Source organism: Malaclemys terrapin, chromosome 1 (assembly GCF_027887155.1).
Source record: "Malaclemys terrapin pileata isolate rMalTer1 chromosome 1, rMalTer1.hap1, whole genome shotgun sequence".
Lineage (NCBI taxonomy): Eukaryota > Metazoa > Chordata > Testudines > Emydidae > Malaclemys > Malaclemys terrapin.
Window position 1 is genome coordinate 331,973,753 of NC_071505.1, and position 22,489 is coordinate 331,996,241.

A 22,489-nucleotide genomic window follows, 5' to 3' on the forward strand; every position below is an offset into this window, starting at 1 on the left:
AATCCCCTCTGTTGTTATATTGATGCTTGAAGTCCGAAACGAAAAATCTACTTAAAAATTATTGAATGGTAAGTAGCAACCTCCAGAGGGCTAAACAGAGGTAGTTAGTGGGTCCAAAATGTGATGCAGAATATGAAGCCAAATACTTCCTGGTACATAATAGCAGGCAGACAGTTTTAATTAGGACTTAGAATGCCTTGAGGAATGCAGGGTTCAGAGCCATTCTCAGGTCTGCTGATAGCATTCAAATTTAGTAATCCCTGAAAAAATCAATTGGTTACTACTGAGTCATAATACTTGGTACTTGTACAAATTGTCGCAGTTCCTCCAGATGCCAGCTTTGAATATGATTCCTGTAAGTACTGCAGTATTCTTAATAGCAGCATCTTAAATAAAAATGCTGTGAACATATCTATCAGGTTTGTTCACAATAAAAATCAACTGAAGGTTTATGACCTTTTATAGCTACTCACTTTTTTCCCCCAAATGCTTTTCATATAATCAGTTGGATGTGAGCGTCTTTTAACTTGATGGTTATTGTGCCATCTTGTGAGCTAAAGGCGTAATTGCAGCAACATGAAAAAGGAAAGTGTAGTTAGGCTAACTAGAGAGATAAGCAACAGAGGGTCCTGTGGCACCTTTAAGACTAACAGAAGTATTGGGAGCATAAGCTTTCGTGGGTAAGAACCTCACTTCTTCAGATGCAAGACGTTAGTCTTATAGATGCCATAGGACCCTCTGTTGCTTTTTACAGATTCAGACTAACACGGCTACCCCTCTGATAGAGAGACAAGGTGGATGCGTTAGTATTTTGTATTGGTCCAACTTTTGTTGGTGAGAGAGACAAGCTTTTGAGAGTACGTAGACTTTTTCTTCAGGTCTGGGAAATATACTCAAGTTGTCACAGCTAAATACAGGGTGGAACAAATTGCTTAACATAAGTACTTAACACATTTCAAGGACCCACTCAAAGTGAAGTGACCCGTTAATACCTGTCCAGTAATAGGGAGAATAATAATGGGGAGAGGAGGGAGAAGTTAGTGGGTTATAGATTGTTGTAATAAGCCAAAAATCCAGTGTGACAAGGTGGGTAATGTAATATTGTTTACTGGACCAAATTCTGTTGGTGAGAGAGATATGATTTTGAGCTATACAGAGCTCTTCTTCAGGTCTAGGAACACTGCATACTTTGAAATATGTGTTAACTACTTATACTAAACAATCTGTTTCACCCTGTATTTAGTTGTGACACGAGTATGTTTCCCAGACCTGAAGAAGAGCTGTCTGTAAGTTCTAGAGCTCTCTGTAAGTTCTAAAGCTTCTCTTTCTCACCAACAGAAGCTGATCCAATACACAATACTGTCTCATCTACTTTTGTCTCTCTAATGTCCTGAGGCCAACATGGCTACAACAACACTGCATATACCAATAGTTAGGCTAATGGCAATTTTAAAATTATATATTTTATCATCCTGCCCTTCACGGTGCAAAATAAAATTGGTTTGAGGCTCAAGAAGCAGACTGTGAATATGCTATAAAACTGGGGGGAGGGGGGGTTGTTTTGTTTTCTTTTTATTAAATGGATATATGATTATATATGATTCCTAAAACTGCCTTACTGTTTTAATATTAAAAACAAACACATCAATCCACTGGTGTTTCTTTTCCTGAACAATTATAATTTGGTTTGCTGCACTGCATAGGAAAACGGCACATGCGGCTGATCAGTGTCATGAGAGGGTTCCCTCCTTCAAAAGAGTCTCATTCTAATTCTTGTCCTCCACAAAATCTAACTTAACTAGGAACCAGTATCTCTATTTCTCACTCTCCCAAAGGAACATTGTTACTGATTATAATTTCTACTGAGATATCAAAATTGTGCTAAGTACTGAACAGGGATATGAGAACCATAATTCCTCCCCAATTTACTGTTTTTTAGAACCCTTGTCAAAAAAAAAAAAAAATTAAGAGCATTCATCGGAAATTAATAATATATTTCATTTTTCCTTTTGCATTTCACTGTGGTTGCTTTGCTAGTGGTTAGAACAGCAGATAAGGAATTAACCTCCTGGGTTATTAATTGATTCAACATATGACCTTGGGCTGAATTTCTCCGAGCCTAATTTTCTCACTCATAAATATCCATTTCAACAAGGTGTAGGGCAAAATATTCCATGTTTGTAAAAGTTCTTTGATTTTTGGATGAAAGGTATTGCAGTACTAAGGTGACAGGCCCTTTAAAAATACACTACATAGACAAGACAGCAAGTCATTCACAATTAGAGCTGAGCAGGAAATAGTTTTCCTATTCCATACAAATTTTCAAGATTTCACCATTGGCATGAAACTGAGACCTTTTGAAGTTTTTCATGAAAAATAAGAGGGGCACTCCAGAATAGCCTGGTGGCTAGGGCACTCACGTTCAAGTCCCTTCTCTGAATCAGACAGGTGAAGATCTCGAATCTTGGTCTCTAACCTCCCAGGTGAGTGCTGTCACCACCAGGCTACAAAGTCAGTCTCTTGAAACTTTTCCACTTCATATATATTTATATGCACGGAGCCAAAGAAAGAGTCAAGCTGGGTTGCTCAGTTGCAGGGCTGGTGCAAGGAAGTTTCGCACCCTAGGCAAAACTTCCACCTTGCGCCCCCCCCAGCCCTGCAGCAGCTCTCCGCCCCGCCCTGCCCTGAGGAGGTGCCCCCACATGGCAGCTCCCCCCCCCCCCCCCCGGGAAGCCGTGCGGTAGTTCCCCGCCCCAGCTCATCTCTGCTCCGCCTCCTCCCTGAGCACACCGCCCCCACTCTAATTCTCCTCCCCTCCCAGGCTTGCGGCACCAAACAGCTGATCGGCGCCGCAAGCCTGGGAGGCAGGAGAAGTGGAGCAGCGATGGCACACTCGGGGAGGGGGTGTAGCAGAGGTGGGGAGCCCTGCAGTAGCTCCCTCCCCCGAGGCACCCCTGCGGCAGCTCCCCCCACCCCCCGCCCAGGGAGCCATGCGGCAGCTCCCCACCCCAGCTCACCTCTGCTACCTCTCCTCCCCGAGCATGCCTCCCCCACTCTATTCTCCTCCCCTCCCAGGCTTGCAGCGCCAAACAGCTGATTGGTGCTGCAAGCCTGGGAGGCGGGAGAAGTGGAGCGGCGACCGTGCGCTCAGGGAGGGGGCGTTGAAACAATGTAAAAAAAAATTGGGGGCACTGCTTTTTGGTGCCCCCAAATCTTGGCGCCCTAGCAACCTCCTAGTTTGCCTAAATGGTAGCACCGGCCCTGCTCAGTTGCAATTGGTTGGATGAATAATATGATATTATTTCAGTTCCCTGATTGGATGAGTGAAGAAACACTTCCAGTGCAAATACTTGTGTGTTCAAATGTAAAGTTTGGTTTCTCAGTATGCTCACATCTGACACTGGAATGAATTCCCTGTGAACAATTGTGCTCGTAAAAACTCAAAAAGTGAACACAAAAGTAGGACGAGCGTGGCTGTAAGGAATTCATTTAAGACCTCAAATGAATATTCATGGGACACATTTTGCATGATTAGCCCCACTCCTGTGTTATGCCAGCACTAACTATTCTTTCTAGCATTTGTCTACATGGTTGTTTTTGACGAGGCAGAAGTGTTTTTCACTCTGAATAAGTCTTTCCATTAAATTGTACACTCAATAAAGTTGCTTGCATCTGTAGTTGTTTCATGTGGCAGTGAGTTGATCAGTAACTAGCATTAGATTAAGTGCTATGGGTCTCTGACTAAAACAAGTAGTATTACTTAAGGCCTTCTTTTGGCCATAGCATGTCATGCTGCCCAGAGATGGAACTGCATGATAGGAAGCACTGAAATGTGTGTTTACCACTAGCTGGTTACTGTATGGGAATTTAATATAGCTGAGAAATCTTATTCCTTACTCGATTTCCATCCTGCGTAAAATTCCTGTTTGAAATTCAGATCTTTCAAAAGGTGTTTTCATCCCAGAGTGGGAGGAAAAGTTGAAATATTTTTTTTATCTTTCACAGAACAGAAACTTCTGAAAAATTCTGATTTTGAGAAATGTTGAAATATTTAATTTTGACATTCCCAAATTGAAATGTTTTTGTTTTGGCTTCAGTATACATTAATCTTAGCCCCCACCATACACATAGATGTTGTGGTGCCTCATGGGAGTTGTAGTTTGAGTCCCTGTCTGACTACAGCTCCTATGATATATTGTGTCCATTTGACTTGGATGATGTATCCTATTGCTTCAGTCAAAGGTGAGATTGGGGTGCATCATGGGAGACGTTGAACAGTGGGGAATGGAGACACAATGCACTCCAACTACTACCATGGCAGCTCAGGGCCCATATTAATGCTGAACTGACCCAAAATAAAATATTTTCCAAATCCAAAAAAGGGCAAAATCTTTTTTTGAACTTGTGAAAATTTTGCAGCAAATGCTTTTTTCCATTAATACATAAAAATTCCAACCGGCTTTATTTCCTATAAGACTGTCAGGGTAATGTAAGTTCACTGAGTAGTGTATGAAAATTACAGTATTTGCACACAGACAGTAACTTGTCAAGTCAATGTCTCCCTGTCTTTCTCCTTTTTTTGCATCAGAACTGGCCGGTGTCCAACTGCAAGGTTTTAACCAATACTCTGTGCTGTGTCAGGTCCTACCTTCTGTTCAGCTGACATTTCCCCCTGCAAACAGAACTTCAAAACAAACAACAACAACCTACCCGTCTGGAGTAAAGTGAGGTGGCGGTACCATTTTATAGCAATACTCTCACATTGTAACAGGAATGATCAGTTATTAAAAAGAGCAAGTTCACATTAAATTCACAGCAACACCCTCCACTCCTCCATTATAGGTAATTACATGGGATTTTAAATATCTGATGCTAGCTGGCAGCATACAATACCCTGAGAGCAGCAGGCACTGATTTGTAATTTAATTATCATAAGCCATCCACCTGTTCTTTTGTCAAACAAGGAGCAGCACTATGCATTTGTTTTCCTTCCAGAAATTTGAATTAACCCTTTGAGAAAAAGCCAGTTTCCAGCGAACGAGCTGTTTCCCAAGGAAATTGTAGGCCCACCGCAGGGCACAATGCTACAAAGGAATGAGTGTCTCTGGCTGTGGGGAGGTGAGTCAGAGCTCTTGCTTGGTTCCCTGATCTGCTCCACCACTTTCCCAGAAACCCTTCTTTATTAGTGGCTTGCACTCATGACATGATGTTTACGCTGGGAACCAGCGGTAAAAAGCAGTCCTCGTAACGACTCCAGGTTCAGCATGTTCCCAGCTCTTTACTGGGTCTCATGTGATAGCAGTGATGCAGGCTCAAAATAGGAGTGAAATAGCCACATGAAGAATGTTCTAGTTGCAACACTTTGTGAAGAATTTGGAAGGGGCAAGGCCTGTGGGGAGGGCAGAAGGAAAAGGAAGGTACAGAAGTGTACGGTATACTTGCTTACTAATTTATGCAGGCTGAATATGCAGGATCTTCTGCATGCTAATGGTTAATATGCAGTTATAAGGTAAAATTTTCAAAAGCACCTAAGGGACTTAGGCTCTTAATTCACTTTAGAAAATGTAGGGTTACCATATTTCCACAAGCAAAAAAGAGGACACAGGGGGGGAGGAGCCCCGCTCGAGCCCCGGCCCTGCCCCGCCCCCATCCACTCTCTCCTACTTCCCACCCCCTGATTGCCCCCTAAGAACCGCCAAAACCCCCGCTCCTTGTCCCCTGACTGCCCACTCCTGGGACCCCTGCCACTAACTGCCCCCTAGGACCTCACCCCCTATCTAAGCCGCCCTGCTTCTTGTCCCCTGACTGCCCCCTCCTGAGAACCCCCCCACCCTCACTGCCCTCCTATGACCCTACTTGTCCCCTGACTGCCCCAACCCTTATCCACACCCCCACCCCATATTTACCCCCCCGCCCCCAGACAGACCCCCCCGGGACTCCCATGCCCTATCCAACTGCTCCCCGCCCCCTGACAGGACCCCCAGAACCAGGACCCGGGCTGCTGCCCTGGGGCCCGAGCTGGGCCGGAGCCACTGGGGCCACCGGGCGCCGCTCGGCCCGGGCCGGATGGAGCCGCTCGGCCAGGACCGCGCCTCCTTGGAGCTCTCCTCCTCGTGCCTCCCCACCCCAGCTTACCTGCTGCTGCCTCTCACCTGCTGCTGCTTCTTTTCAGACTTCCCACCAAGATCTGATTCTCGGGACGCAGGGGAGGGAGAGGAGCAGGTGGGCGGAGCATTCAGGGGAGGGGAGAAGGGGGAAGACAGCTGCGGGGCCGGACAGCGTGGTAATGGGGGGATGGGGGGAGACGGGAAGAGGCTTTGGCTGCCCAGCGGTGCTTGGCCGCCGCTTTTCTGTCTATAAATAGCCGACCGGGGGGAAATCCCGGACATTTTTAGATTTTTAAAAATCCCCCCCCGGATGGCTATTTATAGACCGAAAAGCCGGACATGTCCGGGGAAATCCAGACATATGGTAGCCCTAGAAAATGGGACTCAGGAGCTTAAATCACTTAGTTGCTTTTGAAAGTTTTACCCTACATTTATTTTCCTTAACTATTCTTGGTATTTTGTTTAGGTCTGACTGTGTGCAGGGAGTGAGTAGGTGAGCCTGCACTCTGGTCACTCACATGCTAATTAGTGGCCCAGTAGAAGCTGATTGGGGTAATTATCTGATCAGACTGGTGGGCTTGGTGGGGTAAGATCTCAATTGGCCCCTGTCAGCCCAGGGCTGAGAAAAGGCACAGGAAAGAAGTGCAGCGGGGAGAGGGAGGAACAGGGCTAGTTGAGTCTAGTCATACAGAGGCCTCAGAGTAGGGAGATCTCTGTTCCCTTCGGGAGCTGGTCAGACGGCCTAAAGCTTGGCAAATATTGTAAATAGTTGGAGACACAGAGTACTGTGGTGATACTGGTGAAGGGGAATTGAAATATTTCACTGAGAACGCAGCCCGTGGAGTCCCTACAGTTTCTGCAAGGAAGAAGATGGAAGTGGAGTCCAGGCCCCTGTTACAAGGTCGAATGTAACTTTATAACAGGACTACATTTTAAAAAGTTTGATGATATTCTTGAATCACATAGACTAAGAATGGATTAAAAATACAAATTGCTAAAGCAATAGCAACTTTAGCTAATTTCACTGAGGTTTTTTTCGTCTTTAATTTAGGATTTCAATGAAAATGGATAGCTTTCTTGTAGTGATCGAGATTACTTTTGATTTGTAGTGTGGGATTTTAATGGTAGATTGAGTGCTTTGTTGTAAATATCTTATAAACTATCAACCATGTGTTTCTGTTAAGTAATGCAGTAACTAAAATTATGGGATAGAACAGGGGTTCTCAAACTGGGGGTCGGGACCCTCAGGGGGTCGCGAGGTTATTACATGGAGGGGTTGCGAGCTGTCAACCTCCACCCCAAATCCCACTTTGCCTCCAGCATTTATAATGGTGTTAAATTAAAAACACTTTTTAATATATTTATAAGGGGGTTGCACTCAGAGGCTTGCTATGTGAAAGGGGTCACCAGTAAAAAAGTTTGAGAGCCACTGGGATAGAACAACTTCTCTGCAGAAGCTGATAAAAATTGTGAAGATTTTCTATACTACTCAGGGACTGTATTGCTAAGCTGTGTGTGAGCTCCACATAAGTATCAATAATAATAAGTGCTAGTATTACCTATTACTTAGTGCTCCAAGATCTCTGGATGCAGAACACTTAGTAAAGGATGGTAAATATCCTCCCCACTTCTTGGTGCAGAAGTGGCTTTTCCAAGATCATGAAGTAAGTCAGTGACAGAGCCAGAAAAAGAACTCTGGTCTACTGACTCCGAGATCACGCTGCCTACACTGCCTAGGACCAATTTTTGGTTTTGTTTTTTTCAGATACATTGCAGTAGCCCGCATCATTGCAGTATGCAAGTTTCTGCTGCCTGGCACAATAGCTCATCCCCAACCTGTAGTTGACTTGTTTGAGTGCAGCACACTACTTGCCAGCTGTTCAAAGAAAAGAATCTTTCTTTCACTGAAAATTTTGACACTTCAAAAATCCCTCGCTGTTCTAAAGAGGGAACAAAAAGTTAGAATATTGAAAACTTTTGTGAAAAAATGTTTCCAGTTGGAAATGTCTAAATGGCAAAGTGACACTTGACCAAAATGGAACAGTGCAGTGTTCCGAAACAAACTCAATCATTTTGATTCAACTAACTGAGCAACTGGAAAATGTAGACTGAATCGGCAGGTTTTTCCCCACAGAAAATTTTAATAAACCCACTTTGAGTGGAAAATTGTTTGGTCAAAAGAACGGCTCTAGCTCCAGTGTTTTCTCAGAGCAATAAATTAGGACAAAACTTCAATCTCTACTCTGAGAGTTCCTGGGTTCCAATAAGCATGCTGTGTCTGATCTGTCTATATTCTTATGACACCCATTACTATAGTGTCTGAGCACCTGTTTGATCATATTTCTCAAGGTGCTGGGGCTTCCCTGAAAAGAGAAAGTGTCATGGAGATAATATAGATTTGTGCTTTGAGGGTTTCAGAAGTCAGAACCAGAACCTTGAATTGGATCAGGGAGTGCATAGATAGCTGATGCAGGCTCTGAATCAATGCCATAATAAGGAGGAGACTTAAGAGATGGTTTGTGAACCAGTCATGGCTTCTTCACGGATGTCTTGCATTGACACTGATAGAGATGCAGTTGTCCAGTCTGGGAGCTATTGTAGCAAGGGAGATGAGATGGCTCTTGTGTTATGCAGCTATTTCTCAAAGTTTTGTTTAAACAAATTGCTCATTATATTTATGGCATCAGTGTGGCTGGACACTTTCCTTAAAAGGGGTGCATTAGAATTAGTAGAGGATAATGGATTGCTTGGGCTTTATCTGTGTGCCAAGGCTTATGGCATTGGTTGGAATACTGTCTATTAGATTGGTGGCTTTTTGCCAAAATGATCTGCCTGGTGCCAGTTACTGTGTATGTTCCATAATTGCAGTATATGGAAAGTGTGTGTGTGTGTGTGTGTGCATAAAGTGTTGCAGACATAATCCACAGAGGGAACAGAGACCAATAATCGGTGTATGCCGAGCCCTTCACTTATGCCAGAATGAGAGTTTGTGAACTGTAAACTTTTGGAACAATGTGTATACCAACAGCACACACCTGAACTCACCTTTCAGTGGATTGTGGGGGCGCTTCATGACATCTGATTTTTAATGTCTTCATGAATTAACATAACTTTACTACTGTATATCACAATTTTAAAAGTGAGGCCTGAATTCCAAATGGGAAATGGAGAGAACGGATTTTCAGCAATATCTTCCTCCAGTGCCAAAACTCTTGTGAAATTATGACATGCTTAGTTTTCTGTTCTAACCTCTAACTTTGTGAGGTCAGTAGGTCCAAGTACTCATATATATTTTTTTAAATTTGATTTTGAGTCTTACAGAATTACTGATCTCTTAACTGAAAGCAAAATTTCACAATAGCACCATATCCATCTACTTTGTGCCAAAGATTTCAAGAAGCCCTGTAGCTCTCCCCTAAGTCCTGACTGAAAGAAAATAGTGCCAAATAGGCTGGCCAAACTTTACAATGTTTGTTTGACTTAGGAGAAGTCATGTAACCCTTCTAGCCCATGGCTTCCCCATTTGTAATATGGGACTAATTATACACCACCCCAATTTCCTGCCCGTAAAGTTTGTTGTGAGCCTACTTCATGTTTCTAAAGCATTTTCAGATCTTCTGATGGAAAATGTTGCAGAAGTGTAATGTAATATTATTCTGAGGGTTTTGGGATGTGGACCAATGTCAACTAGAGACTAAGATAAGATCAACAGGTTTCTCTTTCCCTTACGGGGGATTTCAACCCAAATCTCTGAAAGTAAAAGTCTAGTGCATCAATGCAATCTACTACCAAATCTGCCTCTTTTTTGATGAATTGCTTGGAAACAGGTTGTTTCTCTTGGGTTACTGATTGGGTGGAGGTTGGGGAGCTAATATTGACTAGTGATCTATAATGATATTAAAACATGTGTGGTGTTTTCACAGCTGCTTATTATTCTTGTTTTTTATCCTAGAAGTATCGCTATCAAGATGAGGATGCCCTGCACGATCATACCTTACCTCGTTTAACCCATGAAGTGAGAGGACCAGAACTTGTTCATGTGTCAGAAAAGAACTTATCTCAGATAGAAAATGTCCATGGATACGTCCTGCAATCACACATCTCTCCTTTGAAGGTAAGATGAAGATTCATTATGGCTTTGGTCTTAAAACAGGTGGGATCACTTGTCCCATAGTCCTGGAGTAAGATCGTTTTGTCCAATGGGCAAGTTGCTATTTGAAATGCTTCAGTGAAGTTTGATTGTTTTGTGGCAGATCTTTAAAGCTTGGTGGATATTGTAGAGTAACAGGTTATTGCTTTGCAGGCCCAGCTTTATATTAGAGTTGTGAGAGCTTGCGGGGAAATGGGTATTGACAAGCAAACCTTCCCTTTTATATAAAAGGGGATGAAATGTTCCAAAAAAGTTCTGGCATTGTTGTTTTGGCATGACAAATTTTCTCTGTCCTTGCTCCCAAGGTACAATAAGCTTGTACTGTCTTTCTTCTCATCTTAAGCCTGGTGGCAAGTTCCATGTAAACTTTTGCATGAAGGAAGATTTTGTTTGCCACAGTTCAAATCTTTATTGCTGCAGCACTTGTTGCTATCCATGTCTTTGTCATTGCGTGCTTTGTAATACGTGTCAGTCATTTAAAAAATATGGAGATGCTTTATCAGGTGCATTTGGGTTCACTAGCAATGCAAAAGCTGCTCATCTGTACACGGGAGTTAAGTTATTTTTCTTTGTCATCCCAAAAGAATCCCATATAATCACACACACTGTATGCTAAGAGATGAAAGGATGTAGTTTCTGTTTTAAAAAGAGTGGTAAGAGCTTTAAAGTATTTGTAAAACTTCCCCAATACTTGTTAGGTTGATTAATATAGTCGCTTTCCCAGTGATTATTACTTTTTGTTAGGACTGGGAAGAGAAAAGAAAGATGGTAGGCTTCTTAGTTAGAAGTGTTGATGTTCTGGTGGATTTGTTACAGGTGATGACTCTAGCAGTTTACAGGTGACAAATGTGGTTGACCTCCATGATACTGTGTTCGGGTTATGGAATGGGAGGAGGGCCAAGCAGTGATTACAGTATGGTGGCAAGTAAGAGGCTATTTTAAGATCTGTGTAGGTGGCGGTCAGGAAGGTAGAGCGCCTTTCCTCCATAGACTGGCTTTGTGAACCCATCTTCATGCCTCTGGACTGCTGAAGGTACCGCTTTGTTAGTTTTTTGTTGTGTATAGGAACTGGGTAGTATCCCTTTTAAATAGTTCAGGAGCCCTCTAATGGGGCTCTGCCTTTTATTACCAAAGCAGCAATATGTAGGTAGGCCTTTTCTGTTAATGTGTCCATAGTAAATACAGGTTTATTTAGAGCCTGACTGCAGTGGCACCCGCAGCAGTATGCGCATTGTGCACTGTGCATACCACTGACAATAGCAAGGAGGAGCAGCGTTGGCTGCCCCACTCCACTTAGATTTGGTCCTGCCAGCCATCCATTGCGACAGGAAGGTGGTGGGGCCAAATTTAAGAGAGTGGGATTGGGTGCCCCCCATGCACCAGGTCACAATGACACTCACTCACAATACCGATTTTGGCTCCTCCATGCCCCCACATCAACACTGCCGTGGGACTAGCTCTGCACCAGAGTTCCCTCTTGGGGGCATGCCTGGCCTCATCCCTCTTCCAGCAGCCAGTGTCTCTCTGAGGGATGAGGGGCGATACTGCACCTGAGCAAGCTGGGCTGGAAGGTGGGGGGTGAGCATGGCTTGGATTTGGCGGTCAATCCTCTGGGACCAGTGGCTCCGCAGGGATTGACTGCATATACCATTGAATAAATTTCTGGGGGTTCCGCTGCCTGACCGTCTCTGTGGTTTCCTCATATCCTTGAAGTTGTGTATAGAGAACACAGACACAACAGTTTTTATTACCCTATGGGGGAGTTGAGGTAAGGTGTTCTGGCCCTTTATGGTATCAGGGATGGCTATTTTTGTTTAAGCAAGGGAGATGACCTCTTGTAGATAAGGCAAAGAGACAACCTTTATTTACCTTGAAGATGGAAACTTCTCTGTAAGGTCACCTGACCCAGGCTGCTAATGTGGTGATGGTGGTAGGCAAGCCCAGTGCTGTGAGGTGGGTGGAGGAGGAGAGTAGTTCCAGATCTGTGGAGCTGCCCTTTAAAGCCTCTCAGCCCAGTTCCTACGGTGGTAGCAGAAGGCGCTTGCTACATGGAGGGAGTGCAGGGAGGAGAGGGGCTATGCAACACAGCTCAGGGCCGCCCAGAGGATTCAGAGGGCCTGGGGCAAAGCGGGGGAGCGGACATAAAAAAAGGCGCCACCCGCTGCGGTGCTTGTACTCACTAGGCTGTGCTCCAAGTCTGCGGCGGGTCCTTCACTCTCTCCACATCTTCGGCAGCACCGAAGGGACCACCACCGAAGTGCCGCCGAAGTTCCGGAGCAGGTGAAGGTCCCGCCGCCGAAGACCCGGACCACCGCCGGGTGAGTAAAAATTAAAAAGGTACCTCTAGCCAGGGAAGGGATTCTAGGCCAGGGCTCGCGGGGCCCCTCAAGGGCCTGGGGCAAATTGCCCCACTTGCCCCCCCTTCTGGGTGGCCCTGACGCTGCTTGTATGCCTATGTCGACTGCAAGTCTCCTTCTGATCCTGTTTAAGGGTCTCTGATTCTGTACTCTCAGGTCTGCTCCTTACTATGGAGTCTCTCATTTAGACTCTTGCCCCAGCTTCTCACTTAGTCATGTACGTCTGCATATGTCTCTTGCTGTTTTCTTTTGCTGGCTTCTAAACATTGGCTCCGTTTTCCCTGGCTGTCATCCCCTAAGTGTAGGGAGGGCCTGGAAGGGCAGAGTAAGTCATGGACCCATAGTTCTCTGGTTCTCTGACAGGATTGTCTGACTGCTTCTTGCACTGAGTGTTGTTTCTCAGCACTGACTTGAAAGCCTATTCAAAGGCCTCTTCTCATGTTGGGATCTGAATGCAGGAGTAGCATCATCTGCACAAGGAAAGGCTAACCAGAGTAGTTCTTACTGTACTCTTTATTCTTGGGCTACACAATTTCTGTATTCAGATTAATTAAGTTTCATGATTTCTTCCAGGATGTGCTCTTCTTTCTCTTCCCTCCATCCTCGCCTGGTTCTTAGAGATGCTGCATCTATAGTGTATCACTTATTTCTGGTGAGACTGACTAAATGTGATGGAGCATTCCCTCTTTCAACCTGAGATTGAGATCCATGTGCTTTCAAGCAGTATGTGTGTGAAAGGTGTCGTTTTGGCTGGTGAACTAAGGACCTCCAAAGCTAAAAGCATGAACTGTCAATGCTCTGTAGCAGGGGACCGTAACAACTCATACCGTTTTCGGATTGGCATGGAGAGGGACCTGAAGTGTGTTACATGTGCTTCTAGAGAGGCGATAAATATTTCCTTATAAAGGTCTAGAGGTGTAGATGTGACTATAGTATAAATGTTTATTTTCTCTCTCATAGGTGGTGGAAACGTTGAAATATTTCCTTACCAAGTAGAATTCGAAGTACTGGGGTCTTAATACAGCCTGTCTATTGTTGTGTCAGGAGCAAGAAACTGCTGACAACTGCAGTTGCATAAATCTGTCAGAAAATCCCACTGAGAGTTGTTTTCACTGGAAAATTTGATCTGTCCTGACCCAGTTTTGTGAATGCAGGTCACAATACTTGGTGCAAAGAAGAAACGTGTAAAAGGTAACACAATCACAAGTTCACGTCAACCAGGCGGGGTGAAGGGATTTATGTCTGGCAAGCAATCCAAGTGGAATGCATGAAGCCCAGGAACTATGGTGGGTTGCTAGATAAAGAGTTAAATATTTGACCGAATAGCCTTTAAATCATTCTCTGAGTGGGATTTCACAGTGGGGTCTGTGGCCCCAGAATGAATGTTTTTATTTGAATGATTTGACTGCCTTTATTCAAATAAATCATTCAAATAAAACATGTTTTTAAAGTGATAGAATGATTTGCACAGTTTATTTTCTTTTGAATGGAGAATCATGAATGATATATGTGACGTATGTAATTAATCTCATTCAGCGGTGACGGCAAGAAACTGGATTTTGTTATCACAGAACCAGGCCTTATTTTAAACTTTATATCTCGATTTTTGATAAGCTGGAAGGCGTGAGTTTGAAGGAGGAAGAAGCCTCTTCTTTGCACACATTACTTTTATTATTCTTTCAAGGAGGAAATCTGCCATGATTATATGAGCTGAAAATTGCCTCTTGATGAAATATCCCTATGTGGTTTGTTTGAGCTTGACGTTTAGTATTGAGCCTCTGTGCGCTTGAGGCCAGATACTCAAAAGAGCTCAGCTCTAATTTTGGCACCAAAATAAGTGACCAGATGTGGGCCAGAAGTGTTCCAATAGTGGCTGCTGTGCACGTCTGAAAATCTGTCCCTTATTTAGGTGACTAAATGGAAGCAAAGTTCTATTTGAAAATCTGGTCCCAATTGTAAGTGCTGAACACTTGGAAATTTTGGCCTTGAGCCCTTTTGAAAATCGGTCCCCCTAAGACACTGTTGTCAAGTGTGATGGATGCTGTATTGGAACTTGGATAGGGTGTGAGACACTGATGCCCGCCACCCTTCAGCGGTTGGGTATCATTCAAGTATCTAGGGTCTAGTTTGCAGGGCCGGCTCTGGCTTTTTTGCCGCCCAGGCAAAAAAGCCTCCCGCTGCCTCCCCAGCACGGCAGGGGAGGGCGCCGAGCCCGGCCTCGGGCCGCTCTCCCCGACTGGCCGGAGCACCGGGGGGGAGGGCGGCGAGCCCGCCACGGCTCCACTGGCGGCCGGAGCCACGGGAGAAGGGTAGAGAGCCCGGCCAGGGCTCCGCTCTCCCTGGCGTCCAGAGCCTCAGAAGGAGGGCGGAGAGCCCGGCCGGAGCTCCGCTCACCCCGGCGGCCAGAGCGCCGGGGGGAGGGCGGCAAGCCTACTGCGGCTCCGCTCTCCCCGGCGGCTGGAGCCAGAGCGCCACACCGCGCCGCCCCCCTCCAGGTGCTGCCCCAAGCACAAGCTTGGTGGGCTGGTGTCAGGAGCCGGCCCTGCTAGTTTGCATGACCTGGGACACAATACGTGTTGGAAGAAAACAGAAAAGGGCATTCCAAACAGTATGTTAAGTCATAGCTTTTGCACAGCCCAGTAACGCTGTCTATTTAAAGGTGCTTCCTTTACGTTTAACAATGTTTATCATGTTTTTTGGGTATATAGTTTAATAATTATTTTAAGAATACTCCCAAAGCAATAAGAAATCCATGATGTGTGAACAGCTTTTATTTTCCACTCTTTGCAAGGAAAATGAACCTTCAAGGAGCACAGTTTACTTCCACTGTTTATCATGGTTCTCTCTCGTTTCATTGTGACTCGAGATTAACTTCAAATTTTTAACATGAACTTCACTCTTTTGTTTGCCTGTAGAGTGTATTGTTCACCTATGCAATGCTATCAATATAGTCAACTAAAAAGCCTGTGTTAAGAGTGCTAAGGATGCACAGTGAATCCCTCAGTAGTAAGAAAAGGACACTATTTAAGGTTGCCTGAGCAGCTTTAATTCCGTTATAATGTAGAAGTTTAAAGGAGCTTCCACAAAACCCTTGCTTTGGCCTATTCACTGAGAATGAGGCACTTTTCTATATTGATATGACTGAAATGTTTTTTGTAACACATTGAGTTTAACAAATTGTGTTGATGCCCTAGCTTGTATTAGAAAAATGAAAAGGTCTCAGTCAAAAATACTCATCTTGTAGTTTTCTTCATTTGACACTAGATGGTGGAATTTGCTGGAAATCTTTGGTCTGGAACAGCAGGCCTTCACTAACCAGTTATTGAGAAGGTTTTCAGCATATGGGTGGGCCGTGCTTATTTAATAGAAATGTAAGGAATGGTATGTTAAGGATTTACTGTACATAGTTACCTTTTGGATCCATGCTTAGCTGAGAAATCTTTTGGCTATAACATATTTCACTACTGTATCCAGAGCTATACATTCTCTCACTCTCTAACTCCCATTTTTTTAAAAATTCCACCTGGAAATAGATCTAATAAGTGTTCATTAAATGAGAGAGAGAATTCTTAAATCTGCTTTGAATACTTGGTATTGGCTGTTTTGTTTTCTTCTATCTCCCTTACTTTTAATATGTGAGTAGCTCTTTACAAATAAACTGAAAATCTTTGTTATATCTCATTGATTGTATGATGTCCGGTTTTCCCAGTCCTTCCCTTTACTTCCTGGTTTAAAGCAAGAGCTGAGTGTCGCCTTCTGGTGGCATTTGATACAGAAGAGAGCATCCGAGCCCTGTGCTAGGATCCTTTCTGTAGAAAAGTTCAAATCCCTCTCCTTTTGTCTCTTCCTTGACAGTCTCACTTGCTGGAAGAGGGGGGGGAACTACAACCCTAATGCACATTATTTATTTTTAGTGCAGGTGTGAGGTACTGTCTTCAGTCTTAAGGCAAACTGTTGGGTTGCCAACCCTTCAGGATTGTCCTGTAGTCTCCAGGAATTGAAGATTAATCTTTAATTAAAGATTGCCACGTGAGTAAACCTCCAGGAATATGTCCAACCAAAATTGGCCAGCCTACAGACATGGAGCACAGAGAACCAGAGGACAGTTGTAGTAATGAAGAAAGGGAAAAGGGGCCCTGATTGGAAGCCGTCCTAGAATTGTGTGGCTGGGGGACTGGGAGATCCAACTTTGCTAGTTATTTAGAGGGCCCTGAAAATAGGCCAGGCCTATTGTTGACAGGCCAGGTGCTTCTCAAGAAGTGTCACAGATAAAAGATTTGATGCTGCAACTACTAGTAAGAGTCAGTTCCCTCCTACATGGTCTGGTAGCAGCAAACTCTGATTCCACTGCCTACTTTCCCTTTGTGGTGGTAATAGGTAGAGCCCTGCGTGGGACTAGCGTAGAGCCCTGCAGCAGGACTGGGATCCCATGGGTCCCGCAGGACCCGCTGCCGTATAGAGGGCAGGTGAGAGTGGATATTACAGGGTAGCACAGGAGCAGGTTTAAAAATAGTCCTGCACAGGGCTCTAGTAACAGGCTTCTCTTCCCTTGCTCCTTAGAGCCTGCTGCTACCACCAGGGAAGAGTTGATGTCACTTGGCAGTGGTCATCCTGGGCCTTTTTACAAGTACCCGAACTACTGTTTCACTCCTGTCATTCACCCTAGTAGCTGCTGGTGGTCATTTCCCCAAACCACCTTAACAGTAAAGGCAGAAAGTGGCCTAGAAATGCACAGGAGTTGCTTAGTTTCTTGTTCAGACGTCAGTTTTGTTTGCTGTAGAGCATTTCATTGGAATATGAGCTCATTTTCACCCTCTAAAATCTGTTGTTTGGATAAATGGGTACAGAACTTGTACATTAATCACAGTACTTCAATTTAAGTGTCTTATGATTAAGTCACGTCTTGCAGAATGAGAAGTTCTGATAGCAAATGCAGGGAGATAATAGTATAGAAAAAAAAATCATTTAGCTGGAAACATTCCTCTTATTCTGTATATTCCTTTCCAAAGAGCTAGGCAGGCTTGCATTTAAGTTTGCATATGGGGATGTAATTTTTGTAACTCTAACAAATGTTCCCTCTTACAAGTAGCATGGAAGAAATGATGAAATTTATCAGGGGCACATGCTTTTCCTCTGAATTTCAATAGCAAATTACAATTACATAGCACTGCATGTACTCTGGCACAAATTTTATTTATTTGTATGTTGCTATTCTTCTAGGACCTTTGCATGCTTAAAATTTGACCTTGTCTAAGCTGCCTCTTTGTAACATGTTCTGTTTGCTCTAAATGTCATAAATATGTTGATGACTTATTGTCCAGCTTAAATATTCTTTGCTGAGCTGCCACATGTTAATAGTACCTTCACTAGATGATGATACAGTTAAATCTTAATTGTTCAGCTTTGTTATCAGAAATTCATTTCTTTCCCCTGAATCTCAAATTCATACAGAAATTGAAATTCATTTTTCTTCTTCCAGTGATTGCTCATGTCCATTGCATTGTAGGTGTGTGTGCTCACCACGTGCACCAGTGCTGGAAGTGTTTCCCTCAGTGGTATACATAGGAGATCACCTCTGGCGCCCTCTGGAGTGGCACTCGTATGTGCTGGTATAAGGGGCACTGCCAGCTCCCCCCTCCCTCAGTTACTACTTACCACCAGTGACGGTGCTGGAATGTGTCCTTGCCTCGGCAAGCTTACTTCTCTCAACTGTGTCTAGTTGTGAACTCTTTCTATATAGTTGTTAAAAACTTTTATAGTTTTATAGTCCCCTTAGTGTTAGAGTTAGTAATAGTTGGTTAGTCCTGGACGGGACTTTGCCTAGGTCCAGCCATGCCCCGTTCCCCAGGCTTCAAGCCTTGAGACTGCTGCAAGAAACCTGTGACAGTCAGTGATCACCATAAAAGCTGTCTGAAGTCGCTCATGTGGGTTTCCTCCAAGCACAAGTGTCGCATCTGTAAGAGCTTCAGGCCATGAATGAAAAAAGAAGTGGGACATTCGTCTTCAAGCGCCCTTGCACTGGCATCGAAGCTGACTAGAATGGTCTCTGCTCTGAGCAACGCAGCCTCGATGTGGAGCGCGCCGCTGGCACCGACCCCCATCCCCTAAAAAAGAAAAGAGAGGCCGGGAGAGGGCGTTCTCCTGTGTGCCGTAAAGGGAAGGAGAGAGCCAGAGGAGAGCAAAGACTTGTGAGGGGCAGCTCTTTCTCTCTGGTCGGTGGCCAGGCTCCAGCAGCTACTGAGCTGTCGAGCCCCCTTCAAGACCCGCCCACCACCCTGGAGAGCGGCGCAGAGGACCTTGGTGCCTGGCAGTGACGTCCATGCCAGAGGCCTTTCAGGCCACTAAGGACAATCTGTCCCTTCCAGTGCTGTCCACGCCAGCTACTGAGGTGCCCAGTTAGGGGGAAACCTGCCCTGGGACGCTTCCAGAGGTCTCGGTCAGTGTGGCACCACTCCCCACTGCAGAGGGTGCTCCGCCAGCGCTCACCTGAACAGCGCCACCAGCCCCTAGATGCGGGTCGGCTGACCTGCCAGAATGCCCAGCATTGTTCCCAGTCTCTAGGCAGTGTTCACCGGGATCCTGGCATTGATCACTAGCTGTCTGGCACAGACCCTTGGAGGTGTGTCACGAGTCCCCAGAGCCCTGGTGCCCGGAGCATCCAAATCGGTCTCCAGGTTTGCGATACCATTCCAGAGGGTTGGTATGCTGGTCCCTGGAGTCCCGTCACCAGTCTCTGGTTCGCCAGTACGGATCCCCATGGGCACGTCGACGGTCTCCAAGACGTTGATCCTCTCGCTCCTGCTCCAGGGAGCAGCACCATTTCATAGTGTGAGGCGTGGCTCGCCGGGGTACCATCGCCAATCTATCTAACGCAGTCACCGGAATCATAGCAGTGAGAGACATTGTCCCGGTACGGCTCTCTCCGCAGACCTCCGCTAGGGAGCTGACAGGAACGGGGTAGACAGGCGACATCAGTCCCATCCTGGTCCCCCTGACAAGCCTCCCCATCTCAGGCTCTGAAAGCGAGGAGGAAGACCTGCCCGCGGGCCAAGGCCACCTGCCGGGGACATCGGCATTTCCTTCTGGGCCCCTAGGGGGTGCATGGCCCCAGGGCCAATGGCCAACCCCCTGGCATCTGTGGAACTCCTGAGCATTTCCCCAACCATCGCAGGGGCATCAGTCGGTCTCAGGGGCATCGGAAAAATGGTTGGCCACAGTCTCCTGCCCATCCCCTGACTTGGAAGTGGAGTCAGAGGAAGCTCCCCAGGGACAGCCATCCCAGCTGAGGCTCCCCTGGCAGGTATTTTGCTTCATTAAATAGGATACAGGACTTTTTACGAGTTTCAATGTACCTTCTTTCTTTTATCTTCTACTGTACTGTGGATATGTGTATACCATCGATCTATATCTTTGACCTATGTCTTTTAAATATAAAAATCCAAACAAATATTATTTAAAAACAACCCACAGATAGGTTCAAGCCTGTTTTTGCTTTTGAGGACAGAAGTAGCTCAGAATGTTTTCAATTCTGTTTCAAGGCAAGATGAACAGCTAGCTAGTAAATCAAGTCAATAGTATGATAAATAAAATCTCTCTCACTCAATTAGCTTAATGTGGGTAGGAGTATTTCCAAGTTTTGCAAACCCAGTTTTATTAATTCTCTGAACAAAGCACTATAGAAAATGGTGCTAAATCTTGATGTCCTTGTCCTGCTGAAGAATAGCTGGTATTTTCCATTACCATTTCTGATGTAGTCCCCTATTTCATGCATTTGATTTTTGTCCTGGACTATTGAATAATGGCTCTCATGAATTATGTTGTGCAGACAGTGTCTTGTTATCTTTCCAGCTTCTGACAGAGTTAAAAAGAAGCCTAATAAAATTGCTTCTGTCAGTGGATGATTTAATTGGCAAAACCTCAGCAATTTAAGGTAAACCACAGGAATTGTAGCTGGTTTTTCTGCAAAATAAATGATGGCTTATGATGGGCAATAGAAAGCAAAGTCTGACAGTTTCAGAATACTACTAGCCCATCATATGTTGTAAGATTTGCCTGAAGAATTGATAAACAAATTTTTCATTTTCATCTCAGAGGAAAATACTTTTAGGCTATGGATACTGTTCATTTTATAAAAGGCCTTCCAAGTATTACAGATCTTTTCATATATTCATCTGAACATACACAGTTTCGGGAGATTTGTTCCCTGTTCGCTTTCTTCTGGGTACTGTATTTATTAGGATTAATTAGCTGTGCTACTTTATTGTTTTGTCAGCTATTTGATTTATCTTTTTCAAGATATTCAGAGTCTGTTTCCTGGTACTTTATAGCTGATACTGTCTCTCCTCCACCTGCCCATGCTTAATTTCTATAGAATTTTGTATAATGCTGATCCCTGTAGAATTTCTATTTGCTTTTCTGTAATTCACTGAACAGTTCTTTATTTTGTATAAGTTTGTCATGTGATTGCCTATGGAATGCAGAATGTTTAGGGAATAGATATGTTACACGAGTTACTAGCTGCAATATGTAAAATAAATCAGTTGAACATCCTTTTATTTCCTTTTTAATGAGTGAGAACGGTTACAAACATTAGACTTGTGCATTCTTTCAATTCCCTATTTGTATCTAGGAGTAGCTTGGCAGACAAAAAGGTACTTGTATGTCACATAGGCTGGCCTTCCAAATGGTCAGGCAACCTCCTGAAACAGGATCTGCTCAGGAAAATGAGCCAACCAGATCCACTAGTGGATGGCTAATTTGGATAAGTAGCTCAGTGGAAGTTAGCTAAGGAACACCTGAGCCTTATATAGGGTTATGAGGGAGCAGGCAGGAGCCCAGAACAGAGAGAGGAAGCTTCTGAGGGGGAGAGAGCTCCTCAGGGGAGCTGGGTAGGAAGCTATTCCTACTGGTGTCTTCCTGGAGAACAATGGGTATTGGGGAGAGGAACAGCTCCTAGAACATGCATTCACATGCACACACCCCTCCAGAGGGGAGCGACCACAAAGCTCTCTTGGCAGGGAGAGACCGAGACCCTTAGTTATCAGTGGAGGCTGCAGAGCTCCAAGCAGTGAAGAAACCTGGGGACTTACAGCAGAAGGCTTGTTTACATACCACATCAGGCAGTTGATTAAATAAACTAGACCTATAAAGGAGCATTGCTCACTCTATGCAAGTCTCATTGAGCTATTTGAAAGCCTACGAGGGGAAAATGAGGTAGAGACATGACATAACAGTTCCACACCAGACTGCCAGTGGGTATTACTTTATAATATGCTGTGAGATCTGCTGATAAAAAAGCTAGATAACAGCAAGGTATTATTAGGCGAACTATAACGCAAGAGATTTGTCCCAGGAAAGTCAGCTACCTCTAATGTCATTTGTTTCCCCCAAACCAGAATATAGAAATGCTCTCCTGGATAATACTTAGTCCTGCCATGAGTGCAGGGGACTGGACTAGATAACCTCTTGAGGTCCCTTCCAGTCTTACGATGCTATGTTTCGATAGTCCTTTCAGAGCTCCGCTACTACAGAGACTTTACCAGGCTGTGTATTTTGTACTGAAAAGCTGTGCACCAGTAGTTCATGGGCAAAAGCAGGAATCCTAGAAATCCATTTGCCATGGGGAAAAACACGGAATTTGCATTTTTACAGAGACTCTTTAGTTTTTACAGTTTGTGAAAAAATAAAAACATATACAGTAGAACTCCATTTATCTGAGCCTCCATTATTCAGCTCTCCATATTAACCAAACCACCAGCTGCCAAGGGATGACCGCTCGAGCCCCACCACTGTTAGCTCCAGGTGGTTGGAGTTCAGTTAATATGGAGAGTTAGATAATGGAGGCTCAGAAGAACGGGGTTTGACTGTATATCAAT

The 22,489-nt window shown here is 44.6% G+C and overlaps 1 protein-coding gene across 11 annotated transcripts in view; it reads left to right on the forward strand.

Moving 5' to 3' along the window:
- Window positions 1-22,489, forward strand: part of DLG2 (discs large MAGUK scaffold protein 2) — a 1,481,925-nt gene that overhangs the window by 668,461 nt on the left and 790,975 nt on the right. For all 11 annotated transcript variants that reach the window (XM_054015731.1, XM_054015732.1, XM_054015733.1 and 8 more), the window contains one exon: window positions 10,060-10,221. In XM_054015731.1, the coding sequence (XP_053871706.1) occupies window positions 10,060-10,221 (162 nt within the window). The remainder of the gene's footprint in view (window positions 1-10,059; window positions 10,222-22,489) is intronic.